At 37.6% G+C, this 12,195-nt stretch overlaps 1 protein-coding gene across 1 annotated transcript in view; it reads left to right on the top strand.

Annotated features, from left to right (window-relative positions):
• The window catches only part of DNAJC3 (DnaJ heat shock protein family (Hsp40) member C3), a 70,393-nt gene that overhangs the window by 40,262 nt on the left and 17,936 nt on the right, over nt 1–12,195 (top strand). Inside the window, exons 5-9 of the mRNA XM_027588083.2 lie at nt 4,000–4,152; nt 5,932–6,113; nt 6,552–6,671; nt 10,032–10,137; nt 10,225–10,345. Of these exons, the coding sequence (XP_027443884.1) occupies nt 4,000–4,152; nt 5,932–6,113; nt 6,552–6,671; nt 10,032–10,137; nt 10,225–10,345 (682 nt within the window). The remainder of the gene's footprint in view (nt 1–3,999; nt 4,153–5,931; nt 6,114–6,551; nt 6,672–10,031; nt 10,138–10,224; nt 10,346–12,195) is intronic.

Below are 12,195 nucleotides of genomic sequence, written 5' to 3'. Positions count from 1 at the left end.
AATTAAGCTCTTATTATTCTGAGACTTTTTTTTTTTTTTAAGATCTTATTTATTTGAGAGAGAGTACATGGGGTAGAGAAGGGTGGAGGAGCAGAGGGAGAGGGGCAAGCGGACTCTGCACTGAGCACAGAGCCCGAGGCGGGGCTCGATCTCACGACCCTGAGATCACAGCTGAGCCAAAACCATTAGAGTCAGATGCTCAACCGACTGAGCCACCCAGGTGCTATTCTGGGACTTTAATTATGCGAACTTCCATAGAGGGCACCCAGTTTAAGTTGGCTGATATGTAATGCAGTGGGAGGGAAATAAATTGAATAGCCGTTTAAAGTATTGCATTCTGTCCTCATTGTCAATTTATATACTATAGAAAGTTCAAAAAAGGGGCTTGGAATTTTTATTAGCATTTTTTGGAGTACATGCTATGTGTTGCATGAAGTATCTTTTTAATTTCTCAATGACTATTCCTCAGGGTGTAAGCATTATTGATGTAGGAAATGTTGGGGCTCAGAGCCAATGGCCAAGAAAGAATTCTCGAGACATTGGTCCAAAAAAGGTGGTTCTTATTAAAGCATGGCAGTAGGACCCATGGGCAGAAAGCTGCACTGGGGTTGTGATGGGTGACTGATTATATACTTTGAGGTTGGGAGGGGGTTAGGGACAGTACAAACCTCCAAGGTATTTTGGAAACAAGGTTTCCAGGACCTTGAGGGGGCTTGCCATTGTTCCGAAAAGGTCATTTATTACTGTCTAGTGAAATCTTAGTCCTGAGACCCTTTTCAGATATGTATCAGTGGGCCATATACTTGGAGGATGATTGCTAACATGTATCTTGGCAGGGAGGGGGGTTCAGGTAGAGATAAAGGAAGTTGCCAAAGGAATTTTTATATGTTAAAGTAGACTCACAGGATCCTGGGCGTTGGGCTAAGATTGCCTTTTGCCCTTAGCAAAGTATCAACATCGAGGTACTTGAGTTCCTAGAGGAAGGTCACTCTGCTTGTTTCAAGGACTATAAATAGTAAGGAAATTTAGTTTTTTCTTTTGCCTTTGTTTCCCACATCATTATTATCCCCCCCTTTTTGGTGAAGATAATGTAAATAATATACAGATAATAAATGATAAAATCAAGGTTTGGGCTTAGGTTTTTTTTTTTTTTTTCCCCATTTAGACTTTGTTTTAAAACATTAATAACACAAAATCTGTTTGGCAATATTCACAATCTAGCCATTGAAAAATAGTAAAACTACTATATTATCTATTGCTGCTAAACAGATTACTCAAAGTTAGCAGCTTAAAGCAACACATAGTTCATGGGGTCAGGAATCGGGGCGGGCTTAGCTGGGTCCTCTGCTTCGGGGCCTCTCCTAGGCCACAGTCAAGGTGTCAGGTAAGCTTGCAGTATTATCTGAAGATTTGGCTGAATGAAACTCATTTCATTGTTGGCAGGATTTAATTCCTCTTGAGCTGTTAGACTTGAGGCCTCTGTCTTTTTCTGAGTGCCGGCTAGAGGCTTCCCTTGGTTCTTTCTTTTGTGGGCCTCTCCATAAAGCATCTCACAGCATGGCGGCTTGCTTCATCACAAGAGATTGCCAGCAAGAGAGAATGAATGCTAGTCAGATGGAAGTCACAGAGTTTTGTACCTAACTAAGGAAGTGACATCCTGTCACCTCTCTCATATTCTGTTTGTTAAAGGGAGTTACCAGCTCTATCCTGTACTCTAGGGGAGGGGATCACACAAAGGTATGAATTCCAGGCGGTGGGGGTCTTTTGGGGCCATCTTAGAAGTCTGCCCACTACAATTATCAACCCATTGTTTTCATGTGAAGTCCCAGAATAGGGGTGTATTTAGATTAGAGAGCAGCTCATCCCTTTTAACAAACCCCCATCCCATAGCTAGTACGGGCTTTTATCCAAAAGCTCAGTGATCACAGTAAATGGTAAGAAATAAGAAATAAATTAATGTCATAGGTAGAGGTTTGTCTGAGAGGGTCAGAAATATGAAACACTAAAGAAAAGAAACATGAAAAAAGGAGAGAGGGAAATGCTAGCAGGGTCCAGTCTCCACATGTACGTATCCTAGGAGGAGTCCCCCACCTGTGGTAAGAGTGAAAATGTTCATCTCCCTTAACTTACTTGGAAACTTCTCAGGGTTATAAGTCCTTAGTTTGTTTTTCAGACTCCTTTCTTACCTCCTTGCAAGAATCCCCTCCTTCTCTCCTAGCTCCCTCTATCCTCAGAGAGGTCCAGAGGACCTGACCTCACTCCCTCTTGCCCATTCCCGTTGTCTGACCACTGAGCGAGGTTGAGCCCTCCATCCTCAACCTCAAGCTTTAGGGCTCTCCCTGCTCTCACCTTCCAACAAGGAAAATCGTGTGGTAGAGATCAGACTCTAAAGTTTGAGGAAAAATGGATGCAAATCCCATCCAGAAGAGGCAGTCTCTAAATCATTCTAATGTATTCTGTTCAAAATGGAGCAGTAATGTACATCTAGGAAACAAGTTAATCAACAAATTACCTTTACCCAGAGCAAAGGACCTACACATTTGTCTTTCTTCTGACGTGGTGTGCCAGAAGTGTTCAGGACCATCCTGATGATGACAGAACAGTCATAGGTTAGCATGCCATGGCTTACAGCAACTCCCTTCACCTGGGGAATTCAGTCATGCAGGGACAATTCTCAGAGCAAGCTGAGGTTGCTAATTCCTAGTTACCAGTGAATACTTGGAGCCCTATCCATTCTGTCAAAAGCCAATGGTTAAACAGACAAAACAATACCTAAAGTATCCAAAAACCAAAATGGAGAAATATAGAGCCTCTACTCAGAAATAGTATTCTTGAGGTTTCTCATTTGGAGTGTTCTCTACTACCAGTCAGCTAGTGGTGGGGGTGTTTTTTAGCTAAAAAGGGGGAGCAGTATGGTCAGTTGAAGGAGAGACATTTCTAGAAACAATCTACCATTGGCTGCACCTCACCCAAAATAGGAACCTTCCAACTACAATTCCCATCTTTAGTAAGAATATTCGATTTCAGGAATTATTACACAAACTATAATCGCCAGGAAAAAAGTCCCCCTTTGCCCAAGTCAGAGCTTTTTAATGTAGGCACCCAATTTTTCTAAGTCATGAAGCTTAAGATTTTCCATTTGGAGCTAGAAATTATTATTGCTATTTTTTTTGTTGTTGTTGTTGGAGCTAGAAATTATTAAGAGTCGCTGTGCCTGAGGCTGGTCTGGGAGTAGGAATGAACTATGAGCAGACACAAGGGATCTTAAAAGGTTGACAGAAATGGTCTAACACTGTGGTAGTGGGTACATACTTGCTAAATATGTTAAAAATCAGAATTGCACACTCAAAATGGATGAGTTTTATGGTATGAATTATACCTTGATAAAGTTATTAAAAAAGAAAATGTGTAGACCTCTTAAAACTCTAAGTCTTTTTAATATAAAGTATTACTCTCTCATTTTTCCCCATAAATTCTTCCTTTCTCATTACACCTTAGCCTCTCTGGTATCAAATCTTCGTCCTATAACCTCTAAAAAACATGCCCTCTCCTCAGTTTCCCTGTTTTTCATTATTTTGGTAAAATTATACTTAAAAATACATATTTAGGAAATAGAGCTAGAAGGCAGAATACACGAAACTCACATGACTCTGCAGAGCTGTACCTAAGAGTGAGGTGAGAGCTCTCCATACTTCGTTCTTCTCTGCTCTTTCGCGTTCCTAAATGTGTTTGTTTGCTTCCTGGTCAGGTTTGGGGGACCCGGGTCTTTTGCCCCCAGCTTCCAGCTTGCGCCTGTGTACTGTCGGCCCGAGTGGAGGCAAAGATGCCCTCCCGCTGGTCAGTGCCAGGGCAAGTCCTGGGAGGAGCCCATGTGGCCAGCGTCTCTTTACCCTTTCCCCCCAGTGAACTTAAGGATTTAAAATGGTCAGATAGTGGTGTGTACTGCAGGTATTAGATTTAAGAGATTAAAAATTTCTCATTAATTTCTCATTCTTACAGCTCAAATCTAACCCAAGTGAAAATGAAGAAAAGGAAGCCCAGTTGCAACTTGTGAAATCTGATGAAATGCAGCGTTTGCGCTCCCAAGCACTTGATGCTTTTGAGAGCTCAGATCATATTGCTGCTATAACCTTCCTTGATAAGATTTTAGAGGTAAGTTTCTCAGACATTGCAGCTGGCAGGCCTGACACACACTGCTTTTTACTCTAAGGCATGTTTATGCACTTTGACATGTTACGTATTACAAGTAAACCTAGACAGGATAAAATCAGATTGGTCTTTGGGCTTTTCGCTCTGACATGAAAAGATGGTGTTTAGATAGAACAAAATTTGGAACTGAAGTTTTCAGTAAATGTACTGAATGTGCTGTGGAGGAGGAGTTACATATTTTTATATATTGCTTGCTTTGCTATTTTTGTTTGATTTTACATTTTGTGTTTGGGGGAGAGAACTTGGGGGGTTAGATAATGGGATAAAAGATGAAAGAATTGCTTGAAGGAAAAGAAAAAATAATGTTTGTGGTGAAGAGGAGTGTTGAGAGTCAGTTTCTAGGGAAGAAGCAGATGGAGTTGACAAGATCCAGAGTTCTAGATAGGGAACCTAAGTCTGTAGTTTGCTTGCCTCTGAAGGATTGAATGACACATGGCTTCAGAAGGAAGTCTACTAAAATATTACAGTAGAAGCAATCATAATTCATGTTTATTTATCATTTTCATAGCACTTTGATGTATAGTTTCACTTAATCTTGGCAATGAACTTGGGATGTATGTAGAGTAGGTGCTTCTTTGATGATTTTGTAGAGGAAATCATGTGTGGTCTAGCGGAATTCATGTTTTATTACAGTATTTTGTTAATCCTTTATTAAGGAAATACAAAGTTAAAATTTTTACCTTCCAGTAGCTAGACTCTCCATTTTGACCTAGCTTATTAGTCAAGATATTTAATTAATGTTGACCTAGCTTATTAGTCAAGATATTTAATTAATGTACAGTGTTGATTTTGATATCTTAATATATGTGAAGAGTTGACATGACTTTAGAAAGAACAACTCTGAGAAATATATAGAAGATCCTTCCACAGGCTTTATTGGTGGACTTTTGGGTTTGATTTTATTTATTTATTTATTAAAAAAAACTTTTTTTAAGAGGTTTTATTTATTTATTTGACAGAGAGAGCGAGAGACACAGCTAGAGAGGGACCACAAGCAGGGGGAGTGGGAGAGGGAGAAGCAGGCTTCCTGCTGAGCAGGGAGCCTGATGTGGGGCTCGATCCCAGGACCCTGGGGTCCTGACTTGAGCCGAAGGCAGATGCTCAACAACTGAGCCACCCAGGTGCCCCTGGGCTTAAGTTTTAAAGAATACTAGTCCATTTATGAACGTTGTTGACTTTTTGATAAAGTAGAAATGGTGAAGCCTCAGCCTTCCCACATTGTTTTCCTCTTTTCTTTCTTTTTGTGATATGAGGATTTAATTTCAAAGAGACAACAATTTATAAAAGAATTCTATTTAGTTAGTAGAACAGAAATATTTTGCAGATGTAGAACCTAGATTTTATTTTTTTGAGACTAGAAATTAGAATTGTTAAGTACAAAAATCTGATTATGGAATATTCTTTTCAAAATCAGATATGCTTAACTGGGAACAGCCTTTTAATAGTAATGCCATGTATTCTTATTTTCAAGGTTTTAAAATTTATAATTGAAGGAAGTGGGAAAGGGGCCTCATTAGTATATACTTTATTTAAGATATCCTTGGAGAAATTATTTTGTCACATCTAAATTGTATCAGACTTTTTAATACTGTTTACGAGGTAGAAATCACATTACCTGAAGATGGTTTCATGTTGATAAATATGTAGGCAAAATATGTGGGAGGGAAGCATGAGTATGCATAGTTTACTGTTTCTTAAAGTCTAGTTCTCTTGTTTCTCAAGGTTTGTGTTTGGGATGCAGAACTACGGGAACTTCGAGCTGAATGTTTCATAAAAGAAGGAGAACCTAGGAAAGCGATAAGTGACTTAAAAGCTGCATCAAAGTTGAAGAATGATAATACTGAGGCTTTTTATAAAATTAGCACCCTGTACTATCAACTAGGAGACCATGAGCTGTCCCTCAGGTCAGTTCCATTGACATGCATATCTCATCTTTTTCTTGTTGGCAGTAAGATAATAATCTCATTTTCTTTTTAATTTTAAGTTAAAACTGTGGTTAAGGCTGTTTCTGCGTTCTTCATTTATATATTTTGTGTTATCCCTAAGTTATTCTATTTCCACATAGTTTATTTTCATGAGCTATGCTTATGAAACTAGAGATATTTGCAGAAGCAAAGTGGGGTGTTTTATGTACAACCTACTTAAGTCATTTTAATTTGAATTAATATGTGTGTGTGACAATACCATATGTAAAATGTATGGTAGATTATTAGGTCTGTGTGTTTTGTTTAATTGTTACCAAAAAAATACCTTTTATTGTGATTTCTGTATTTGGTATGGAAAACTACACTCATTGATTATTTTGACTTGGAGTATTTTCCTCTTTTTAAATACATGAGCAGCGAAGTTCGTGAATGTCTTAAACTTGACCAGGATCATAAAAGGTGTTTTGCACACTATAAACAAGTAAAGAAACTGAATAAGCTAATTGAGTCAGCTGAAGAGCTCATCAGAGATGGCAGGTAAGAATACGCTTGTTTGCACTGTACAGCCTCCCTTACACATCTTTTCTGGGCACAAAAAACAGTTGAACTGCTCGCTCTTTTACTCGTTAGCCATTGAGGATAGAATATCCTAGAAAGCACTGGGCCTTGGCAAAACTACTACAACTGTACATTTTTTTAATATGGCAGAATATAAATAATAGTAACTGCATAGTATTCTTACCGGCGGATTTATTTATATTTCACCAAATATTTATTGACTATCTCCTGTGTCAGGCACTGACAGTGTACTAGTGGTGTAGAAATGAATATGACATGGTTTTTGGTCTTAAGCTTCTAGATTAGGGTGGGAGACAGACATAGAAATTGATTATTAAAAGATAATGCGGTATCTAGAGTGATAGAGATGTATACAGAGTATATGGAGATCTTCTTGTGGTGTAGGGTTCTGGGCTAACAGCCCTTTTGTTACAGCCCTGAAAAATATTGTACCACTTCTTTGTGACCTCCTTGGTTTCCATTGTCATTCTAATGGTCTTCTCCCTAAAAATAAGGCATTTTCCTCACTGCTTTCAAGGTTTTTTTCTTTGTCTTGAGTGTGCAGAAGTTTAATTGTGGTGTATCTGGGTGTGGATGTCTGTTTTTATCCTGTTTGGAGTTTACTTAGCTTCTGGAACATGTAGGTTTATGTCTTGTCAGATTTGGGAAGTTTCAGCCATTATTTCTTGAGTACTTTTTCAGTCTTCTCTCCTTTCCATCCTAGATTCCAACTGACATAAATGTTGGCTCTTCTGTTACAGCCCCTCATGTCCCTGAGACTCTCCTCATTTTTCTTAGCTCATTTTCTTTCTGATCAGATTTGGTCATTTTTTATCATTCCAATTCACTGATTCTTTTCTCTGTCACCTCCATTCTACTGTTGAAGCACATTCAATGAACTTTCTATTTGGGTTTTTCTATTTTTCAGTTCTAATAAACAGATTCCATTTGGTTATTCTTGTATCTCTTCTGTTACTTTGCCAGGGCTGTCTGTTGCTTTCATTTGCTTTAAGCGTGTTTGTCACTGCTGCTATTTCCATGGCTGCTTTAAGATCTTTGTCAGGTAATTCTAACACCTCTGTCCTTTGAGGGTTGGAAGTGTCTTTTCTCATTCAGTTTGAGATCTTCTTGTTTCTTGGTATGCTGAGTGGTTTTTAATTGAAACCTGGACACCTTGATTTTGTAAGACTTTTTTTTAATTTAAATCTTCCGTTTTGGCTGTTTTTTTCTGACATTGTTCCAGCGAAGCGAGGATGGGCATTGCGTTGTTCCTGTCAGGGAGGTAGAAGTTTCCCACTTGACGTTTGTTGATACTTGAGGTGTGGGGCTTCTCACTACTGCTTGGAGCAGGTGAGAGTTTTCGGGACTATTTGTAGCCATGGATGAAAGTCCTGGCTCCCCACTTGGCCTTCTCTGTACCACCTTGGTACAGGTGTGGGCACACCTTGGCAGAGCCTCAGCAGGAAGTCAAGGCTGTCCACTTGACCGGCTGGCATTGGTCGAGGCGGGGTTTTACTCTCTTTCTGTGGTGTTTGGCTGGAGTAGTGCTGTTATTGTCAAAGTTTTCCATCCTGCTAGGCTGCCCTTCCCAGTTTTTTTGGCTTGAGAGAGCAGACTCTTGCTGGGTTTTTGATTTTATTGTCTGCACCCATTGGCATTTCTGGGTTGCTGGCTGCTTTAGCTCCAAATCTGGGGTATAGGAAGAAAAAAAAAATCCAGTAAGTTTACCATAGTATGTTTCCCTCAGGTCCCAAAGTCCCTAGCTGTTGGTTTTGTTTTTTTTTTTCAAGTTTTACCATCGTTTTAATTAGTGAAACAAAATCAACATAAGTCAAATTATGTGCAACAATGTTTCTAACAGATGTAAGAGGTAAATATGACTTTTATATGACAAAATGTCATACTAGTATTACCATAATAAATTTCCAATAATTTGACAATTATCTTTCAAAAAATTTCCCCCAAATTCTAAGCAAAGTATGCAAATTGGAAGTTAACTCTAAACAGGCATAACTGTCTTCTTATCCAGTTTTGTGTGAAGAGACTGAAGAGTTCAGGTCTGACCAAGATATTGATGGTGAACATGAGAATTCTTCCCACCCCACCTCTAAGCTTCCAGCCCCGCAACTACAGCTACCTGCCCAGACAGGTCAAAAAGAGCAACACAAGTGCCCAATGTAGAATTAACAAGTATATTAGATTTGTATTATCATCTATAGAACTTTATGATTTGTATGCATAAAACATAAAAGCATATCAGCATTAAAAAGAACACAGCATTTGGGATTAATTCAGTCTAAATGTGCCATCCTCAAATGGTCTACCTTCTTCTCTTCTCTCTCTGACTCTTTTCATATTTTTACAAATATGCAATGTCTAGGTATTTTAATTTAATTGTACCTAGTTGGAGGAACTGGGGAAAGTACATCCGTTTCACTTTCTCAGAAGCTAGCTTTTTTTTTTTTTTAAGTGAAATGCAGTTATTTTCTAATTGAACTTTTTATTTTGAGCTAATTATAGTTTCAAATGTAGTTGTAAGACGTAAAGTGAGGTTTTGTATTCTCTGTACAGTTTCCTACATTTGTTGGACCATCTTGGAAAACTACAGAACAATATCTCAGCTACGATTTTGACATTGATAGCTTCCATGTTAAATGTTATATTTAAGTCTGTGTTTTAATATATCAGCATTTAAATGTGAAGATTGTAATGCATTTTGGGAATAATGTGCCACAGTGTTATAAAAATAATATCTTCTGGTTTGCCATTACTAAGGAAAGTAACTTAGTGTATAACATTACTAATACTTTTCACTAGTGTTTTTTTTAAATGCTGAAATAACTTTTATTGTTCTTAGAAAGCTGGGAATTTAAGCAGTTTCCTTCTGCAAGGAACTACATTATACTTAGCTGTGAAGATTGACATTCATTATTTAAAATGGCTTGTAGCTAATGGGCTCTCTTATTTCGTGAAGGTGTGTAGTGACCAAGAAATAAAACCTGATCTCTGTTTTGCTGAAATTGCTTTGTGTGAGTCAGACTTTAACAAGGTGTTTTACTCAGTTTCAAAATTGTGAGCATTTTCCTGTAAAGAAATTCATCACTTTGTTTGGTATTCACAGGTATGCTTTGATTTGTACATACACATTTTCTGTGGTCATGTGTTTTATCTCCCAACTTTTCCTGGCAGAGGTACCTTCTTTGCCACTCTAGATTAATAAGGTAAAAACAGTGTTTGAAGGGACTGGCTCATTCAGGTGAATTGATTAAGTAACATAGTGAAGAGTAGAGGGTCCTTTTCTTTAGCTCTAGGTACTCATCATGATCTGCTCATTCATAGATACTCAGATGCAACCAGCAAATATGAATCTGTCATGAAAACAGAGCCAAGTGTTTCTGAATATACAATTCGTTCAAAAGAAAGGATTTGCCACTGCTTTTCTAAGGTAACAGTTGAATGGTTCCCAGAAATGTAAAAACTTAATATATGGAATAACAACCATAAATCCTTTTCTCACATTTATTTATTATAGGATGAGCAGCCTGTTGAAGCTATTCGAGTATGTTCTGAAGTTTTACAGATGGAACCCGACAATGTGAATGCTCTGAAAGATCGAGCAGAGGCCTATTTAATAGAAGAAATGTATGATGAAGGTAAATCTTTAAGGAATTTGATTTGCAGTATCTAAAAGTTAATGTATATGAAATCAGCACATGTTTAACATCCTTTTGTTTAGAACGAGTTTGCCAGAGTAGCTAGAAATGTTGACAACTGTAGGAAGATGGCAGAGAACTTGAAAATTATTCTTCCTTAGTGGAACTTGAAAGGTATACTGTATGAGGAGAGCGTTCTGCTGTTAAAACCAGTTCAGTGGCATATAAAAATAAAAATTTTAGCCTTATTTGTTGTAGACAAGTTAGAATAGTTGAATAGCAACATAGACAATTTAAGTGTTAGATTTCATATCATCCAGAGGTAATCACTGTTCATCTGGGATTTATATCTTTCAGACTTTTTTTGTGCATGTATATTAGTCTATGTTTTATGCATGTGTATGTATATATATATTCTATGCATATGCATGGTACACATGTTACACCTACAACATACAAATATATGTCATATATATGCCTACATATAAAATGATCTCCTGTGACCACTGAGCTGTTGAGTAACATTAGGGTAGTTGCTTATCCTACTTTGTTCAAGTTGAAGTAACAGAGAGAGTTTCCTGTTAGATGTTGTAAGGGCCTTGAATAAACAAGAGCAGTATCCTATTTTTGGAAGAGAACTAAGGCGCATACAGTAATATAAAAAAAAGAATCCTTTCACATTTATTGTTTTGTGACTTTTTCCTGTGACATAATGCTATGAACATTTATTTAAGTACGATGGTTTTTAAAAGAAGTGAGCCTTATAGCCCTTATTGCAAAGTTTTCATTTCAAATCAGGTAAAAGCATTTTAAATTGAAAATGGTAAGAGTATTTTTCTGGTGAAACTTGGCTTGTGGTACTCTTTTTTTTCCCCCCTCCATTTAAGTGCTGAATATTTATATAATAAAACATGCGGCTGTTAATATGTATTAATGTCATGTTAAAGTAATTATATTATGGTAAGTGGTAATCCTGGATAACATTTTAAATGCACTGAGAATGCATCTGGAACAGTGATAATTCAGGTAGGTTTGTGGTACACTTTTTTTTTTTTTTTTTTTTGAGAGAGCGAGCATGCAGGTGGGGAGGGGCAGGGGGAGTTGGAGAGAGAGAGAGAGAATCTTAGGCTCCATGCCCAGTGGGGCTCCATCTCACGTTCCTGAGATGGTGACCAGAGCTGAAATCAAGAGTTGGGACACTTAAATGACCGAGCCACCCAGGTGCCTCTCTCTCTCTTTTTTTTTTTTTTTTAAGGCACACTGATCATTCACTTTTTTCCTGTTTTTCACAATTTGAAAAGAATCTTGCTCCTAAGCAGTTTCCTGTGAGTGATGACGGCGCTGGTTACTGTTATTTGTGGGACATTTTGTAGTACAGTCCTTGGTTTGATTGAGGCTTGAAGTGTATGTAATGGAAATGATCTTCAAGAAGATCCTGTTAGCATCCTTTTCTTTTCACTTTTGAGCTACTGTGTCTACTCAGTGAGATTGGCTGTACTCTAGGATTTTTGCATTCCCATTAGTTTTTGGAACTCTTCATCAAAGATACTTTTGTCTTCTGTATTTAAATCCTCAGCTGTAATTGTGAAATTAGAGAATTTGCTGAATATAAAAAGCTTAGCTGTTAAAAGAAGGTTAAATCTTGTAGGCTGCTAAAGATAATTTGAAGATGCTTTTGTAACTTGAATGCTAAACTGACTTGTTTTTTAGGGAAACTTGACAGCTTAATTCTTGAAGAAAAAGATGCTTAGTACTAATTTAATAGAATAGATCTGTCTTCGGAGTCTGTTTTTTCCTTTAAAAATATCTTTTAAATAGGAGTTTATTCTTTGTCTTCGTTGGTATGTTTG

Source organism: Zalophus californianus, chromosome 3, assembly GCF_009762305.2.
Source record: "Zalophus californianus isolate mZalCal1 chromosome 3, mZalCal1.pri.v2, whole genome shotgun sequence".
NCBI classification, from domain to species: domain Eukaryota; kingdom Metazoa; phylum Chordata; class Mammalia; order Carnivora; family Otariidae; genus Zalophus; species Zalophus californianus.
The sequence above is the reverse complement of the archived record's forward strand: the minus strand, read 5'-3'. Positions and strand labels throughout refer to the sequence as shown.